This window comes from Heteronotia binoei, chromosome 1 (genome assembly GCF_032191835.1).
Source record: "Heteronotia binoei isolate CCM8104 ecotype False Entrance Well chromosome 1, APGP_CSIRO_Hbin_v1, whole genome shotgun sequence".
NCBI lineage: Eukaryota > Metazoa > Chordata > Lepidosauria > Squamata > Gekkonidae > Heteronotia > Heteronotia binoei.
The window spans coordinates 41,117,731-41,137,810 of NC_083223.1; the positions used below are offsets into that span (position 1 = coordinate 41,117,731).

General features: G+C 43.7%; 1 protein-coding gene across 1 annotated transcript in view; it reads right to left on the reverse strand.

The window, feature by feature from the left end:
* The window catches only part of GEN1 (GEN1 Holliday junction 5' flap endonuclease), a 36,697-nt gene that overhangs the window by 4,788 nt on the left and 11,829 nt on the right, over positions 1-20,080 (reverse strand). Inside the window, exons 5-12 of the mRNA XM_060233621.1 lie at positions 18,847-18,957; positions 15,347-15,420; positions 13,780-13,871; positions 13,138-13,288; positions 13,014-13,050; positions 12,845-12,925; positions 8,835-8,965; positions 5,756-5,817 (exon numbers count right to left, since the gene is read on the reverse strand). Coding sequence (XP_060089604.1) covers positions 5,756-5,817; positions 8,835-8,965; positions 12,845-12,925; positions 13,014-13,050; positions 13,138-13,288; positions 13,780-13,871; positions 15,347-15,420; positions 18,847-18,957 — 739 coding nt within the window. The remainder of the gene's footprint in view (positions 1-5,755; positions 5,818-8,834; positions 8,966-12,844; positions 12,926-13,013; positions 13,051-13,137; positions 13,289-13,779; positions 13,872-15,346; positions 15,421-18,846; positions 18,958-20,080) is intronic.

Below are 20,080 nucleotides of genomic sequence, written 5' to 3' on the forward strand. Positions count from 1 at the left end.
CAGGGAACATGTCGCCATAGGCTCAAAGGGACGACGAGTCAACTTGTCCAGAACCAAAGTCAAGTCCCACAGCTGTGGAGGGGATCTAGACGGGGGATGAAGGCGGAACAACCCCTTCATAAATCTCTTGGACTGCGGGTGAGCAAAGACGGAGTAACCCTCAACTGAACCATGAAAAGCAGAAATAGCTGCTAAATAGACCTTAATGGATGAGAATACCAGCCCCTCATCCACCAAGGACAAAAGAAACTCAAAAACTGTGGGCAGCCCCACAGTGTCAGGTGACATTGGAGAGTCAGCCACAAAGTCACTAAACCTTTTCCACTTCCTCTCGTAAGAGGCACGGGTGGAAGGTTTCCTGCTACTCTGGAGCACTTGCTGAACCCTGGTGGAAAAGTCTAGTGGTCGATGAACCACGCTGTCAGCTTCAGGTGCGGCACGTTGTGATGGAACACGTGCCCTCCCTGGGCCGACAACAGGTCCGGTTCTGCCGGGAACTGGTAAAAGGTCCCCTTCGACTGCTGGAGCAGGATCGAAAACCAGCTCTGACGGGGCCACCACGGGGTCACCAGGATGCAACGTGGCTTCTCCTGCACTAATTTGTGGACCACCCTCGTTAGCAGAGGTAAGGGCGGGAACATGTACAGGAACCAGCCCTCCCACTGAAGTAGAAGTCCGTCTCCCAAGGAAGCCGGATCCGCACCTCCCCTGGCACAGAACAATGGGCACTTCTTGTTCTGCGCTGTGGCGAAAGCGTCCAACTGTGGGTAGCCCCAAAGTTGGAACACCGGCTCTAGGAACCTCCAATGCAGTTCCCATTCGTGAGGGGAGGCTCCACCCCTGCTGAGCGAGTCCGCCTGTATGTTGAGGACCCCCGGCAGATGTGTAGCTTTTACAAAAATGTCCCACTGGAGGCACTCCTCCCAGAGGTCCATCGCCAGCGAGCATAGCCTGCGAGACACTGTCCCCCCCTGTCGGTTTATATAACACAGGGCAGTGGTGTTGTCCGTAAGCAATGCCACAGTCTGTCCCACCAGCAGCGGGCGGAACGATCGAAGGGCAAAGTGAACTGCTAGCAGTTCCAGATAGTTTATGTGGCACCGGCTCAGTTTCGGTGGCCACTTGCCCCCCACACATAGCTCTTCCAGGTGGGCTCCCCACCCCCACATGGAGGCATCGGTAGCGATGGTTACTGTAGGGGTCGGCAGATGAAAAGGGGCCCCTTGACGGATATTGCTCTCTGTTCCCCACCATTGCAGGGAGCGGAGAGTCCCGGGTGGAATGGTGAACCTCTTCCGAGGTGAGTCCCTGAGAGGTCGAAAATGGCGCAAGAACCATATCTGTAGGCCTCTCATGTGCAGTCTTGCGAAACGTAGCACGCTTGTCGTCGCGGCCATCAGCCCCAGCATCCGCTGAAGCTGCTGAGCCGTGCCCCACTGCCGCCTTTGAAGTAGCTGTACCAGAGTGATAATGTCCTTCGCTCTCTGCGAAGGGAGGAATGCTCGATGTTGTTGAGTGTCCAACAGAGCCCCTATGAATTGAACTGTCTTTGAAGGAGTGAGATGGGACTTTTCCAGGTTGACTTGCAGGCCCAGGGTGCCAAGAAGACGCAGAGTGATAGCGATGTGGGTTGCTAGACTCTCCCTCGACTTCGCCACAAGAAGCCAATCGTCGATGTATGGAAAGACAACGACTCCCTGCAGACGAAGATGGGCAGCCACCACACTCATCAGCTTCGTGAACACCCGAGGAGCAGTAGACAGTCCAAACGGCAGGGCCCTGAATTGGAAGTGACGAGCACCCACTGCAAACCGTAGAAAACGCCTGAACGCTGGATGGATGCTGACATGAAAATAAGCATCCTTGAGGTCCAGAGTCGCCATCCAGTCTCCCTGATTGATGAGGGGCAGGATTGTTTGCAGCGTAGCCATTCTGAACTTCTGGTACAGAATAAATTTGTTCAGACTCCGAAGGTCCATGATAGGCCTTAGGCCTCCGTCCCTTTTGGGGACCAGAAAATACCGGGAGTAGAAGCCTCCCGTCCTGGCCTCCGGTGGAACTACCTCTATGGCTTGTTTCTGTAGGAGGTTGTTCACCTCCGCCAGCAGAGGTGGGGAAGGGGGAGTGGTGACTACCACGGACTGGTTCGGGGTCTGAACAAACTCTATTTTGTAGCCCTCTTCTATGATGGACAGAGCCCACCTGTCTGTGGAGATCAACTCCCAGGCCGGTAGGAAAGGGCGTAGGCGGATGGATGAATTCCCAATGGGGGCGATGACGCGTGCTTGGAAGAAGTCAAACCCCCTGCTTCTGGGAGCGAGCCCCCTTCGACTTGCTGGGCGGTTGTGACCCGTAACGGTTCCTGCCGTTGCCTGAGTAGGGTGACCGTTCGGATTGGGCAGGGCGAGGACGCCACTGCTCTGGGGAGAACTTCTGGTAAGGCTTTTTGGTCCAGGGTTTGGACCATTGCTTGGATTTGGAAGCCTTAGCAGCAGATTGGACACCCAAGTTCTTAGATGTCTTAACGCTCTTGTCGAACTCCTGGAGGGCCGAGTCAGTCGTTGTACTGAAAAGCCCGTCACCCTCGAATGGCAGATCCTCAATGAAGGTCTTAGTGTCCTGGTGGAGCGTGGTAGACCTGAGCCAGGAGTGCCGTCGGATACAGACTGCAGACGTGATCTGTTTGGCTGAAGCTTCCACCATATGTTTTGCTGCGGCCAGTTGTTGTCTGGCCACAGCGAGACCTTCTTTCTGTAGCCTGGTTGCAGCAGCTCTCTTGTCCTCGGTTAACGAGGAAAGGAAGGGGGAAAGTTGTTCCCACATGGCATACTGATATCTAGCCATGCAGGCGGCATAGTTAGACACCTTTATGCCGAGTGCCCCCGCGGAGTAGACCTTGCGGCCCATTCCATCGATCTTCCGCCCTTCTTTGTCCGGTGGGGAGGAGTGGACCTTCCTTGCCTTTGAAGAGGAGGAAACTACCACCGAGTTCGGGCGCGGATGGGTGAACAAAAATTCAGCCCCGGGCTCCTGGACCCTATACATATGGTCCAGTCGTTTGGATGAGACTGGCGTCGAGGAGGGTCGTGCCCAAGGCTCCTTGACCACTTGAAGGATCACCTTGGTCACTGGCAGAGCCACCGCAGTGGATGTGTTCCGTTGCATTATATCGAACACGTTGTCGTCCACTACAGGCTCTGGTTGCGTTACAGGCAGCTTGAGGGTGGCAGCAATCCGCTTCACAAGGTCCCCATAGGACTTCAGATCCTCCGACGGTGAGATCGGAAGATCCTCGGCCGTCTGGGAACCCGGTGAAGGCTCCAGTCCCTGGACTTCACTCTCCGATTCCGACGACGAGGAGTCTCTGTGTGTAGAGTGCTCCGAGAGCATCGGGGTCGACTCTCGCGGTGGAAGGATTGGTGTTCTTCGATCCGCATCTACCGGAACCAGCTGTCGATCCGGGGGAACCGATGCCGACGCAGAAGCCTTTCGGGACCGATGGGAAACCCTCGAGACCGATGAAAATTGGGATGCCTGCTCCCAATCGGGGTAGTCGTCCGGGTACCAACGACAGGTCTCGAACCGGGAGTAGGGAGGCTGCCACCTGCGTTGCTCCCACGATGGTATCGGGAAGCGTTGAGGAGGGTAGAAAGTTTCTCGCCTGACTCGGGGCTTGAATGGTGGATCGATCACCGGTGCCGACGCGTCAACCTCCGAGGTCGATCCGCTTTCGGAGCGACGACGGGAGCCCGAAGACGAAGACCGCTGGGTCAAGTCGATTTCCGGCTCTTGTTCCGACGCCGACAGGCGCTGCTGGTCAGCTGGGCTACGGCGCGGAGGCGTCCGAGGTTTTTTCGGGGGTTTTGTCGACGTCGATGCCGACGTACCGCCCGATGGGGAAGGAGTGCGGGGTCGCTTTCGCTTCTCCTTCGACTTCGCCTTTTTCGGAGGTCGGGTCCCCGAATCCTCCTGGCGCTTTTTAGCAGGCATATCCACCGTGCCCTCGAGGGGACGTTTAGTGGAGCCCCGCTCTTCCGGCAAGTCCAGAGTCAGTATCGGAGCCGCATCGGCCGATGCGAGCTCCAGTGCCGGGGTTTCGGACGACTTCGGTGCCGATGCCTCCATCGGTCGATGGGGTCTAAGCGCCGATTCGATCAGTGCCGCCGATAAACGAGCCGCCCGGTTCTTTCTCGTCTGCTTCGAAAAGCGGAGACAATGCGGGCACGCGTCTACTCGGTGGGCCTCTCCCAGGCACAGTAGGCAGAGGGAATGACCGTCTAGAGGGGCGATCTTCTTCCCACACGCACGGCAGCGTTTGAAAAACCCCCAGCGACTTTCCATAGAAAGTAGCCGCAAAAAAACTCCCCAGAACAATCTGAGCGAGAAAAAGAAGAGCGGGGGAAAAGCGCGGGCGAAGCGCCCCGAAGGGCCGTAGCCTGACGAACACAAAACGCTTTTTTTTTTTTTTTTTTTTTTAACTAACTAACTAACAACTATAAACTACAACTAACTACTAAACAACAATATTAAACGGGCTAACAAGAAGAAAAGGCGAAGCCAAAAACTTCTCACCGACCGGGGAAAACGGAAAGGTAAACCTCTCAGCGCAGCGGTCAGAAATGAACTGGCGGGATTGCCGCGCGGGCGCTGGTGGGCATGCGCAGTGGGTCGCCTGCGCATGCTCGTTGGCGCCGAGCGCGGAAAAATCCCGGGCTTTTTCAGATACCGATTCGGGGATCGGCGCAGGCGCACTATCCCATGAGTGTGAGGCACAGAGACCACGAAGAAGATCCAGAATTTTTCCATCTCCATTATACCCTATTGGGACAATGCTCGATATAGGGTATAATTGAGATTTGAAAAAGCATTTAAAAGGATCACAGCCTCTTTAAACGCCTTCTCTGAGCCATGGGGTTGCACGGCTTGGAGAACTCAGAAGGCAGGGCAGAACAGAAATATTTATTGTATATAGCCAAAGGCCATCAGAATGGGAAATTAAGAACATAACTCAGAAGGCACTTAAAGGGCTTGCAAACCCTTTAAACATCTGGGTGAACTCACTGTGGTTCAGCTGGGGCTGGCTCCTCTTGCAGCTCAGTGTAAACCAAGTTGCTAAAGAGCCAGTCCAGGATTGGCTGGGGTGGTGGGAGTTGCAAAAGGAGTCAGTCCAGCTGAGCCAAGGCGAGTTCACCTGGAAGGCATTTAAAGAGACTGCAAGCCTTTAAAAGCCTTCTGAGTTCTCAAAGCTGTGGGGGTCATGCAGCTTGGATAAGGCATTTAAAGGGACCACAATCCCTTTACGTTCATCTATCTGGAGATTCCGAAAATACCAAATATTTTTGGGACTTTGGGGGCTTCGCCATTTTGTATAGATGGCCAATGCCTGAAATGGCTATCTGGCTAAATCAATACCTGAAAAATACTGATAAGGTATTTTCCAGGGGGTTTTTTTGGCTCAGATTTATCTGAATGCACACCCCTAATAGTCAGAAAGGGAAAAGACCAGAACATGAAGTTTACTGATCTACTGCCAGAACAGGAACATCACCATATGCCAAGATGTGCAAATCCAGTTCTGGCCTCAGTGTGTTCTCCTGACAGATGCTCTGAGAATCTAGGACCATTCTTCTTCCATTTTTAATACTGAGATATTTTGAAAGTGGTCTCCGTTGACACGACTAGTACATACTTCATCCCCTGTATTTCAAGCACTGTGTGATAATCCCCATAGAAATGCTGAGAGAACTGCACCAACCTGGCTTTTGCCACTCAATTTCAAAACAAGGAATCTTGTTTTTTGTTCGTGTCTTGACTATCCTGTGAAATAAGGAGAAGAAAATCACAACAGTATTAAATAATGCTGAAAGAAAAACTGCTTAGGATTGTGAAATGTGCACGATGTGTAAAATTTAAGCATAAAAGTGTGTGTGTGGGGGGGGGGGGAGATGATAAATGTTTCATGCATCTAATGCTTCTTTTAAAAATACCAGAATATCAAATAATTTACTGAAGAACTGCAAGTTATGTGCGTAGGGGAATTGCTTCTCCTCCAATGGCTGCAGAATGTGTATGAATGCTGCAACCAAGTGGCGATGCCCAATAATACGGGTCTTTATCTTCTGATCAACCACACTCATATGACTGCACTTCTCGGTTCAATTCAGTACCTTTAGTGGCATAAATTAAACACATAACAAAATGAAGAAAACAAGTATAATTTTATTATTACAAAGGGAGAAGTTCCCCACCAGAGGACTTTACCTTATGCTACCAAATCCTTATGGCTATAAAAAGATACCTTGCAACTAAACAAGTAATATAAGGGTGCTGGCTTGAGAGAAGATATAACACAAGCCTCTCATGGGGATCTCCATGAAAGGTGTGCAGACATGGCCGGTGCATGGGAGTAGGCCAAGTAGGCGGCCACCTAGGGCACCACTTAGCCTAGGGGGCGCCACTAGACGCCTCCTCTCCTCATGTGCAGCGTGTGTGCTCCTTGGAGCCTGCCTTCCCCAATGGAAAGCAGGCTCCATGGAGTGCAGACGCCTGGCTGGTTTTGTGTTCCCTGCGTCTGTTACATCCCCAGAAAACACAAAAGCGGACAGTGCCTGCACAGTGTGCTCCTCAGAGGTGAAATTAACCAATTGTAAAAGCTGAAGAAGAGTCAATTACAGTTTCTAAACACTGGCTCCTGTTGAAGTTGTATGCTGCCACTCATCCTTCCTACTCTACTTTTACAGAGCCATGACGTGGAAGCCATAGCTCAGTGGTAGAGAATCTTTCTCACATGCACAAGAAGAAGAAGAATTGCAGATTTATACCCCGCCCTTCTCCCTGAATCAGAGACTCAGAGCAGCTTACAATCTCCTATGTCTGCTCCCCCCACAACAGACACCCCGTGAGGTGGGTGGGTCTGAGAGGGCTCTCACAGCAGCTGCCCTTTCAAGGACAAGTCCTGTGATAGCTATGGCTAACCCAAGGCCATTCCAGCAGGTGCAAGTGGAGGAGTGGGGAATCAAACCCGGTTCTCCCAGATAAGAGTCAACACATTTAACCACTACACCAAACAAGGTCTTGTCATTGGCATCTCCAACTAAAAGGATCAAGTAGAAATGGTCATGTGAAGGTTTTGTCCCTGGAATCTCCAGCTAAAAGGATCGAGCAGTATCCTCACAATTTTATTGCTTAATCTCACTTTAAAAAATAAAAATTAAATTTAAAATAAAAACTGCAAATTAAAAATGTAAATAATTTCAAGTTTGTTTCTCCTGCAATTCTCTGCTTTTTAAATTTCGGGGGGGGGGGGCAGTGGGCTGCTCGCCTAGGGCACCAAAAACCCTAGCACAGGCTAGAGGGCTAATTAAAGAATCCCACAGTTTAACATAGATGTCATAATAAAGCAGAGCATGAGAGACTCAAGATTTCTCACACTACATGGACAAAGTCCTTAATTATAAGGAATGTTTGCAAATGCTCCAAAAATCACTTCTCAAACATGCACGGTAAGGTGAGAAAATACTGTGAAGCAAACCTCACACACTCACTGACTTAGCCTTGGACCTGTAGGCCTACTTACACTTTCCCTCCCATATTCAGAAGGTCTCAACATCTTTTGTGGGTAATCAGCACTATAATCAGAACAGGGTATTGACGACTGCCTTGAAAAATCCCACAGACTCAAGGAAAGGAACTTCTACTAGCCCAAAGGCATTTTCTTTTTTTTGGGGGGGGGGGCTGTATTTGTGTGTGTGTCATGGTAACTTCTGGTGACTGGGGTGGGGGGCTGGAGGATATTCAGAGCAGTAGCTGGATAAAGCCTGCACTTGTCTGCCCAACTACTGGTACTTCAAGGAGGCCTCCCATCCAAGTAATTGCCAGCATCAACCCTGCTTAGCTTCTGAGATCTAACAAGCTCAGGCTTGCATAACAATCAGGGAGCAAAAGACTAGCTCCCCTTCTTGATGTTTGACTTGTTTTTATAGCTGAAACGCCATGTAAATTTGCTATGCTGTACTTTTTATTTCTATGCCAATAAAGGTATTTGGAATTGGAGTGTTGGACTAGGATCTGGGAGACCCAGGCTTGAATGTCCACTCTGCCATGAAGCCACTATCTCTTGGCCTCACCAGTTATTTATTTATTGGATTTCTGTCCTGCCCATCCCACCGAGGTAGGCTCAGGGTGGGATACAACATAAAATTTAATACAAATCATTAGACTGCAACATTAAAATTCTTAAAATCATCAGCAACAGTGTACATCAATCAAATTAGCAAGATGGCAATATTATTCCCTAGATTCTACCTCACAGGAAGGAAGTGACTGCCTGACTGGCTGTGGACAGACTGTTTCATCAATGGCAGAGTTGTTGCAACCTGCTCAGCCTTATGAACTAGTTTGTTAATGGCAAGTAGTAATTGTGAAATTGGCTTATTTTGCGTACCTGTGAAATTTGATTGCCTTTTGCGTTTTTTGCCCATTGTAAGCCACTTTGGGTCTGTACTGAATGGAGAGGTTATGACATAACATAAATAAATACATGGTTTTTGTGAGGATAATATTGGAGGAGAAGAGAATGATGTAAACTGCTTTGGGTCCCCACTGGGGGAGAAGGACAAATGAAGTAAACAGTTGTACACACTTAATCTTTCACAGCATCAATGTTAGAATGAGAGAACCAATTCAAACTTTCTATAAAGGTGAAATATGGCTAAAGGGGAAAGGAAAAATATCTTTCACCCTTTCATAAAGTTATAAGCAATGTGTATTTTCTCCTCTGACAGATGTGAAGAGGAACATGGAATGAATTCTAACAACTTTCTAAATTAGATTACCGAAGTGCCTGCAGCTGCCATGGATCAGCGTGGCCAGCCTTCCTTCTGTTCATGTCATAGTATGTCAGAAGAGCACACAGTTTCTCGCATGCGTAGTGCTTGGGCCAGTCCATTTTCTCAGACGCAAACCTCTGCAAGTGCAAGGAGTATTCTAAACAAGCCATGTAATGTAACACACATGTATAAAGAGAAAAGAAACAATCTAAAGGAGAGGCAGCAGAAAAACACCACATTAAGAAGCTGATAATATCCATTACAATGTAAAACAAAAGCACTACAATGAGATGGGAGCCCATAAGGACTAGCGTGGGGGCAAACAGCTTGAAAACCCCAACTACCCCTCAGAATTTTACAAGATTTTCTAAGCTCTCAGACATTCGAGTAAGCTAATTTCTCCTCTACTTTTTTTTTATTGACTCTAAGCTGCTTTCAACATTTCATCTTTTCTGGGATATATCTAATCCTCAGCAGGCTGGACTTGAATGATTTTTTACTTAATTTATTTTGTTTACACAGTTATATTTTTCTGCAAACGTTTCTGGATGGGTAGAAGCTACAACTTTGCCTGTGAGGGGCCACATAATGTAGCTTTTACTATCCATGCAGAGGCCTGCTAGTTTACTACTGGATACACTGATAGCTAATAACAACAAGCAAATCAACAGATTTACATGATTAAGTTCCAGTGAACGGGATCCAGAAGAATTATGTGTTACAATATTATCAAGGAAAAATGCATAAAGACCATTCCTATAGCCAAAAGAAATGAAAAAACCTTGAAGGATGACTGATAAAACTCTTAAAATTGCTAAGGGCAAACAAGAAGCAAAAGTTGACAGAAATAGAATTAGAACTCTAAATGCAGCAGTCCAAGTAACTTGCACATATAGTCAAAGAGAACTATTATAATAACCAGTGTAAAGAAATAGAAAAGAATAACAACAACAAAAAGAAAGAACAAGAGAAATCGGAAGGAACAACATCCAAAAAAATCAATGGATAATTTAAATCATGGTTAATCATGATGAAAGGCAAACATGGAAATACATTAACTGAATAGACCAAAACAAAGAAAAGACAGGAACAATACACTGAAGAACTATACAGAAGAGATGAAAGGATTCCAGATTCCTTTGAAGAAGAATCTTTTGAACAAGAACCTGCAGTCTTAGACAGTGAAGTCAAAGATGCACTCAAAGAAATTGAAAGAAACAAATCACCAGGAGTAGTAACAGAACTATTTTAAACCACAGAAACAGAGGCCATCAAAATCTTTACAGGAAAACAGAACAATGGTCCACAGACTGGAAACACTTAATCTATGTTCAAATGCCCCCAAAAAGGAGATGCCAAAGACTGAAGCAACTATCAGACTACTGCATTAACTTCTCATGTGAGTAAAGTGAGGCTCAAATGCATACAACAAAGATTGTTACCATATGTGGAACAAGAACTACCAGATGTTCGAGCTCGCTTTTGAAAAGGAAGAGACACTAGAGAACATACTGCAACCTTATGGTGGTTACAGGAGCTTATGAGAGATTTTCAGAAGGAAATAAGCTCGTAAAACCTATGGCTGGTTTTAAAATAAACAGTTGTGCCACAACTTCTGATTGTTTTGATGCACAATCTAGATTCTGGACAAGAGGCTACTATTAAGACAGGAAATGGAGAAATGGAATGGTTTCCAGTTGGCAAAGGTTTCAGCTAAGGATCTATTTTATCTCCCTATCTGTTCAATCTACACACAGAACGTATTATAAGGAAAACTGGAATAGGTTTAGCCTAAGTAATGACTAAAGAGAATTATATAACTTTAAGGTTGACCATGAAGAAACTGGAATTTTTTGGAAGGGCAGCCATGAAGGAGCTAGAAAAGACTATTAAGTGTCAGAATGCGTTGCTGGCACTTATACTATTACACTAAAGTATTCCCCATTATGTTTGGGTGCAAAAGTTATGCAATAAAAAAAGCTGACAGGAAAACAATTGATTCATTTGAACTGTGGTGTTGGATGAGAGTACGATGGGTATCACAGGCAACTAAGTGGGTTCTAGATTAAATCAAGCCTGAAATCTTCCTAGAAGCTAAAATGACCAAACTGAGGCTATCATACTTTGGTCACATTATGAGAAAACAACAATCACTGGAAAAGCTGAAATGGTCTGCATCCTAGCTGTGTCTTCTCTGGCAGAAAGCACTTATACCAGTGAAAGGAAGGAGGGGGATTTCATCCTACTTCCCCTTTCCACTGCATACCCTCACTTTGCTCCCCACCCTAGTAGTTCACCAACTTAAGGACACAATTTTACAGGAGGTTGAAGTCAGAAAATGTGCTTCTGTTAGTGCTTCTCTCCTTGCACTAAAGTAAACAGTATCAAAAACCCCAAAACAAAACAGTAGATTGCCTTATTTTCTGTTATAATCCAAACTTGTTCCATGATTTTTCACTGATCTTAATTTCAACAAATTAAATATGTATATGTTACTAAATATACTCAAAACCATTAGTTAAATAACAACACTAATATTTGTTGGTTATATGGATTTCAGGATATAGATATCACAATACTACACAACTAATACAAAATAGAACAATAATGTCCCCCCCTTTTTTTGCTTTGACACAAGAACTCCCTTTGAAATACAATAGCCAGTGACCACCTTTTATTACTTCTTATATCAAGTCATGGCACTTGCATTTTGTAGTTTTAGTGCCTTGTCTCACAACTTTTTGGTACTTCATATAAACCAATTTAGTTTGGTGATGGAAGAATGTGGAAGTATAAATAAAAAGGATATAAGCTGTTCCCACAGGATAGATATATAGAGAATATTCTAAAGGAACAGGCAGTTCCTTCAGCCAACATTAATCAGGGAGAGGCAGCTGGTATTTGGTAGCACATTTTCTACTATATGTTTTCAAATTATTTAGCTTAATATTAACATAGTTCCGTCATGGTAGGGAGAGTGCCATTTGGATTTTCAGGCTCAAGTGCCAAAATGCCTCGGGCCATTTCGGATGACCAGAGCAAAGACCTTTGTTTTAAATCTGAGGTGAATTTTAAATCTGAGGTATATTTTCATCTTATGTCTGAATAGTTTATTTGCGACCAAGAAGTCCTGAAGACAGTATACAACATAAAAATACATTAAAATCAATAAAACACCTCAAATATTTAAAATTCAGTTTAACTTTATCAGAATATTCTGATATATAGGCCAATTTAAACACAGGAAGAGTCAATAAAATACAGTAAAACCCAACAAATACAGTAAAATACAGTAAAACCAGCAGCTGGCTGGTCGTGCTACTCCTCACATCACACCATTTCTGCAACGCTGATGTATGAAGCAAGTTTCTAATCCATCTCAGGAAAAAAATGTATTTAATAGATAATTCTTAAATAAATGACATACCAGAGATTAAACTACACTTTACCTTAGTCAAAAAGGAAAGAAGCGATCTCCCGAACTTATAGATCTAATTCAAACACCCTGCAGAAGAGGCCCTTCAACCCCATCCAGAATGCTTCTAGAGAAGCATGCATTCTCAATGCTTGAGGGAGCCATCTTCTGAGTTCTTCCCCATAATAGCTTTCCTAAGGTTGGTTTCTGGAGGAAGGCCTCAACACTGGGACACACCAGGAAAGGTAGTACTTCAGGTACGCAAAACCTACATCAGGATCCAGTCAAAGCTTAGCACTGCTTTTAGTACCACTGACTTTAATGGCAGAGTTAAGTATGCTGTGTCTCTCTCACTTTGAAATCAATGAATGTCAAAGTCCATTTGGCTTTGGATGAATGGTGCTGAGACTCAGCTATTTTTTCTTTCATGATGTTGTATTTCTCCTTTACTTTGAGCTATCACCTATACACATCAGATACCATATTATGCCCTAGCATTTTGTAAATCAATTGTTTTCTAACAAGACACACAGCATTGTATCCGAGTTCTTTCATCCACACTACTGAAGATTTGTTACATTTTAACCAGTAAAATCTGTACCTGAAAGGACAACAAATTTGGCCTTTGGCACTTATATGGCTTCATCAGCTTGTCTTTGCTGACAAGATACTCTTGGATAACCTGTGGAGGAAGGAGAGGAAGAAACTGTAAGATAAGTTTAAGTAAGACTATAAGAAACTACCTCATTTTTAAAAAAATCTTAACTTACCTCAGGAAATGGAAAGCCTTCACATGCTTTAGCCTTTCTGCAAATACATTATGCATGTGAGAACCCAGTTATAAATGTGCTCCCCAAAGCAATCAAATGACAGTTCATGTGGAAGTGTGCCTACTTTCTAATGCTGTCCTCCACTATCCTCACTTGTCGATCTCTCTGTGACAAATGCCAGTCACAAGGACAGAGATACGTCGCCTCATGGGGTTTGCAGAACTCCACACTTTCACAAAGCTGACACCCAACACACTTGTGATCTTTAAAAGAGCCTAGCAGAAAACAAGAAATGAGTCTAAATGCTGCATGCATGTTAAACTAGCAAGTTTATATACCATAAAGGTTCTTAAATAAATGTCTAATTGCAAAATACTATTAAGTATGTCTAATGTCCTTAAGAATCAATGTATTTCAAGGCCAAAAAGAAGTAGGAGGAGAAGCAGCAGCACCTCAACTTTTCTGCTGGAATTCAATGAATCACAAGCAGAAATCTGCTTGGGAAATGTGGTTTTCTTCCAATTTCCTGTACCCCCTGAAAGAAGAGTTCTGATGACTGGGAAAGGAAAGTACCACAGGTTGTTGGAAGGAGAATGAGGAATTAACAGAAAGTGGAGCACCCTTCTGTTTACACAAAGGGAGGTTTGGATCTGTGGTCAGTTCATAGTTTCATATTGTGTGGGTACAGTCACAAACTTTTTGGGTAGGATCCTACCATTAAAGGGAGTGCCAAGCACTTCCTTTTTCAAGTCACACAATGACTCACCTGGATGACAGCATACGGTGCAGTGAACCACCTTCTTAAGTGGTTTAGCAGGGATATCACCATATTGAAAGGGGTCTTTCCACTGCTCAAATCTAAAATAACATTAAAAAGGATGAATTCATTATCTGGAAGTGATTAGGCAACCGTATTTTCCATGGTCTGTGGTCCTTATACTACATCTCCCAGTATACTTCCTTGTATATATTCAGTTTGTCAGTTATATTCTTCTTATATTCTTCAGCCTCCCCGTACATTATAGAGTGGTCTAGTGGAGGCAATTAGGAAGGCCCTCCCCCACATTCTATTGTTTTGCAAAATGGGCAAATCATCCAGAGTGCCAGAGTTCAAGGGAGGCCATTCTTGTAAAAGAAGCAAAGTTATGGTATATATAACACTTCAGCCTAATTGCATTATTTTGTCTTACCTGGAAATCTTTGCTGTTGGATTCATATATCTCTTGATTCACTTACTGATTGACTGTAAAGGTGTTTGTTTGCTTTTTAAATCATACTTGTAAACTGCCCTTGGGTCCCAATGAGAAAGGCAGAAAAAAAATAAAATAATGTATCCTTCCTTAAGCCTACATGTCTGGCTACAGTGAGATCATAGGCCTTTTTCATGGTGGCCCAGTCCTTTTAAATCGGTGGTTTGTGTATGTTAACCTGTTCTTATTTTGCTAGCTGGAGTATTATTTATGTCTTCAAGGATATAAGACAGGATAGAAATGTTTTAAATAAAACTAACTAACTTTTCAAAAGGTTTCAAATTGCTAGGATTTGCATTTGGGGAATGAACTGTACCAGCTATGGAAAATTCCAAGACAACTTAAGTTATTTAGCCCAGTAGATAAAAACGATGACAGCAAGCTGAACATCTGATACTGAAGAAAGGAATAATATTCATGGTATAAAACATAACATAAACCCTTCATGAATGTTAAGAAGGCACATACTGTTGTTTTATCTCTAAAGCCAAGTTGATCTCTTCCTTTGAACGGCTTGGTAGAAACCTCTTGGCATTCCTGATCTGAGCTTTAACCAAGAAGACATTGATAACTTTAAAGAGCTAAGTTAAAATGCTAATTGGCAAAACAGTGCAATTAAAAAAAGAATTCTTAAAAAAATTGAAAAGGCCTTTGCAAAGCTCAAGTTTAGTTAATTGTTTAATATAGTTACCATAAGCATAAAGTAAATAAATTAGATTATTTTTATATTGTAATTGTAAAATATAATTGAATTTTATATACATAATTAAATATATAGGTGCTATAACATAAGATTACCACAAAGCAACTTGCATATCAAGTCTGTATAACACCAATATACCTATATAATGGATTCCCTCCTCCTGCTGTAGACTTCCTCCAACTACCTGTTATGCTGTCCTTGGGGTTCCCTTGTCCCCCAAGGAGCAGCATTTTAGATTGTAGTGAGAGGGGGGAAAGTGACAAAGTCATGCTCTGTGATGGAAATCCCTTCCATTAACAGAAAGTAGCGTTGGATCAAAGTCACGGTCTTTAGATACCACAGGCTGTTGGAATTTAGGAAACAAGGAAAAACATTTATACCTCTGCAGCAAACTCTGACCTCTCAACGTTTGAATTAGTTTTAAAGCCTGTTCTTTTCCAACTCCAGGAACTCCCTTTTAAAGAAAAGAAAAATGACATATTGATGCCAGCTAGACAAATGTTCTGCAATATCTGATAAACACTGAAATAAAAACAATGCATCTTTCTCACAATGGCTTGCATACAAATAGTTACATCATATTAAAAACATTAAACATCTTATCGTTACACCTAAAGAAAAAAAATATTAATTTCAATGTAATTTAGAGGAAAATTTAGATGTAGATAGCTTATAGTTAACATGGGAAGAATGTACTACCTCCAGGCTGAAATTAGTGAAATGCTTGTGACTGGGCATCTGCCTAAGATTCCCTACTCCTTCCCAGTTGGGCTTACCTCCCCTGTGGGGACCCAAAGTAGCTTGTATCTTTCTCCCCTTTTCAATTTTAACCTCACAACAACTTTGTGAGGTTGGTTAGGCTGAGAATGTGTGACTGGCCCAAAGTCACCCAGTGTGCTCCTGGGGCAGAGTGAGGATTCCAGATTCTAGACCAACACTCTAACTGCTACATCAGTTTGACCTGGGTTGTAATGAACAAGCATTAAAGCACCCAGAGACAAGGCTTTCAAAATTGTTAAATACTTTTAAAAAATAAGGAAAAAGAAAGAAACAGGAATCAGAAAGGCACAGAAACACACATACACAAAAAGGCTGTTTCAGCTAACAGCAGCTGTGGGATGAAGTCTGGCACCAGAGTGGTCAGATCATATTGGAAGCGTGAAGACCAGATATACACAGTCAGACGGTAAGAGTACTGAGCAACAGGAAGGGAATTGTTCACTGTATCATTTTTAGAAACAATAACCACAGAGTTGAAAATCATTTCTCTAATCTTTTTTTTTTTGTATTTGTGTGTGTGTGTATACATGCCTGGAAGTCATGGTGACTGCTGGCGACCCCTACTGGGGCATGGAGGATATTCAAAGAAGTGGCTTGATGCAGCCTGCCTCTGCCTCCAGCTCCTGGTATTCCAAGTACCTGCCAGGATTGGCCCTGCTTAGCTTCCAAGGTCTGATGGGATCAGGCTTGCCTGGGCCATCCAAGTCAGGGCTATTTCGTTAATCTTGTATTTAACAGTAAACATTACAGAAATGATATCTGCCAAACATCAGGGAGACAAGAGTGAACAAAGTAATGTAAATGCGGATGGGATGGGGGAAGCACAGATTGAAGTTTCAGGGCTCAGTCACATCACCACTGGAGGGCACAGCAGTCGATTTTATTTTAAGGCAGCCCATGCTTGTAGCCATAGCCAACTGCCTCATGCTAAGCTGAGTCTTGATCACCCAGTGTAAGAAGTTCTGGTGTTGGCCAGTTAAGTGGCAAAAGCCAATCTGATCTGTTCAGTTGACAGCAGTCAGTTAACCACGGCACAGACGAACTAAAAAATGACAGTTGCCACCAGCTTCAGTGGTCATGTGAATGCTTCTTCAGAAGAGATGATGGCAGAGGGATGACTTTAAGGAAGCCAGAAAAAAAACAGAAACTAGTTTGGAACTGAAATACAACCAAACACTAGAGCAGAGATGGAAAGTCAAACTTGCAACAAGAATTAACACAAACTGAACTAAGAAAGGCAAACATTCTCTCCTATAAGTATGTTGACTCCAGAAGTGATGCATTGCCACAAACAATGCCATCAGTTATCAACTGACAGGGTCAGGTAAAGGGACTATTAGTGGAATGTGCAGAGAATGACAATACCAAAGTGTGCTTTGGGGGAAATCAATTATATCCAAGGGTGTTCTTGTAACCTTTACCCCTCCTACAAGATGGAAGATGTTTGGATTGCTTAGCTTGCCTTTGCTGCACAAGTGGATTAAACAGGACTGCAAGCACACACTGAACCTTGCAACAAAACAAGACCTGTTGCTGGAAAAAAAACCCCGCAGACTCATTTGACTGAAATGGAAAAAAAGCAAACAGATGGTTGGGGAAGGATGGTCATATCTGGAAATTGAAAGCTGGCAGCCAACTGCTGTATGTTTTTATGCAGACAGCTGCACTCGCTAAACACAAATGTCAAAGGAGACATAAAGATGTTGCAGTAGGTCTTGCTAACCCTGCATTGCGATAGAACCCAGATGAAAACAAAAGTCTACAAAATTCTTATGGTGTGGTTAATAAGATGCCTGAACTAACAATATGGAGGTCAGTTTGAATCAGCACTCCTAAAAGGATCACAAAGTGATGAGTGGGGGGGGGAATAGCACCCAGAAGGGCAGCCGTGTTAGTTTACTGTAGCAAAATAAAACAGAAGTCTGGTGGCACCTTAAAGATTAAATGACATGTATTCCAGCATGAGCTTTCTTGAGTCAGAGCTCAACTCTTTGAATTCTATGAAGCAAACCCATATTCCACATGGTGAGCCAATCAGTGGTCTACCAGAGTCTGCTGAAGCAAGGACAACTTTATGTGATGGTGAGAATATGAAGATCTAGGAAGCAGAAAAGTGAAACTAGGCTGTAAGGCAGACAACTGTCCTGTTAAATGCTAACACCACTCGTAGCCATCTTCATCATTGCCCTTTACTGCATGGATGCAATTTCATTCTCCAGGGACTCTTAATATCAGTCAGTGCAGCTGGATTCACAAATGAGAGTTAAACTCAGTTGGATCCTACAAGTTTTTCTGCAGGTGAAAAGGGAAGGAGTGTCCCTTTTTGCTTACCAATGAGGCCATTATGCTGGGGAGTGAGGGATACTGCATGGCCAAAGGTCATATAGGATGGGGGCTTCCTGGCTGTGGTACAGAGGGGAAATGAGCAAGATCATGTGAAAAAGTTGTTAGGATCCAATTCATTTAGTTCTAATAAACTCAACAAAGGCTTTCTGATCCACACGGCTGATCTCAAAGGAACATATATTTAGCACAGTGATCCCCAAAGTGGTGCTCAACAGAGTGTTTCCTGACACCCAATTCCTTCTTCCCCAAAGCAAAGAGCCAATCTTGGCTTTCTTTCCACTCACTGGATCATAAGATGCTTCAGATGACCCTAAGAGGCAATGCCTTTGTGTTTTCATGGAACGCTCATTCCATGGCTGCCTCTGTCATAGGAGGATGCTTGGCTTGTAACTTGACAATATTTTGTGATTGGCCTCAGTTCTCATGGCAGCCATTTTGTGGTTAGATGTGGCCAGGGCCTTTTTTTGTAGAAAAAGCCCAGCAGGGACTCATTTGCATGTTAGGCCACACCCCCTGACACCAAGCCAGCTGGAACTGAGTTCCTGTGCATTCCTGCTCAAAAAAAGCCCTGGATATGGCCTTCTGTCAGCTATTTTGTGGTCATGCACTAATGCAACTAATGCGAAGTAAAATTTGACATAAAAACATAGTTGGTGCTCTGACAAGACTCTGTTGCACCACTAGCTTGAGAAAGTTTAACAGTTAAGGTGAAAAATTAGAAGCTGATATCAGAGCCTTAATTTTTACCCCTTACCTTACGAAGATAATCACAGCCAAGCAGAATTGCTAATCCAATCAGACACTCTCTGTTGCAGCCTAGCGTCTCCTCAATAGAGGATATTGAATAGCAGTCAACATGTGGATCCTGTAGGAAATACATTTTAATTGTGTTATCTTCTGGAATTTCAAGATCTATAGCGTGGCCTGACCACAAAAGTGGCTAGAAAGGCCAAAAGCAATCCATGTACAATGAGAACTGAAAATATTTGCTCTTCCAACACCAGCATAAAAAACTAAATAACACAGCACAATTGTTCAGAATAAGAAGGAATATACCACAATACATACTATATAAAAGGCCCAGATTATTTGAATTTGTACATGCAAATTCCAGATATTCAACAGAACCTCATATCAACCACTTTAGCTTCAAGGAACGTTGGCATAGCTGGTCTCCCCTCCCTGTGGAGAGTGCATGTGGGCCTTCACCTTTTCTTTCATAGTTTACTATATTCTTACTTCAAAGAAAGCCAGTGTGGTCTAGTGGTTAAAAATGTGCTAGTATCTAGGAGACCCAGGTTCAAATCCCCACTCATGCCACGGAAGTTCTCTGGGTGTCCTTGGGCCAGTCACACACTAACCCACCTCATCGGGTTGTTGTGAGAATAAAATGGAGGAAAAGAGAATGAGGTAAGCTGCTTTGGGTCCCCACTGGGGAGAAAGGCAGAGTATAACTGAACTAAATAAACCAATAAAATAAATGCATATATGGGGAAGAAAAGCTTATGCTCTAGTAGCCTTCCATTTCATCTTCTGTGTTAAGTACTCTGCAAAAAATGCTTTAATTATGAATTTCTATGTGACCCACAGGATAGACTGTTGAACCCAAGCTAGCTTTCAGATCTCTGATCAGGCAGACTCTCTCCACAAACTTAGGAACAGGCACCATTTCTCAAATTCTATTATCTGTCCATGAAATAGGAACAGGAGGCACCTACCTCTTCTGAAGAGGCATCTACCTGTTCCAAAGATACATAAATCAGAAACCCTTTAAGCAATAGTATGCTATATTACAAACAAGTTTACACACAGCACGTTCCTCCAAATAGTATTACAGGAATGTCACCTTAAAATATTAAATTTTTTTCCAGAAAAAAATAGAAGCTATTTTTATAGGGAAAAACTGTTCGAGGAGAGAGAAAAAACAAAGCAGTGGATCTCATAAAAGCGAATGGACAAAGGAAAAACTGTTTATATACTCTTAAAAA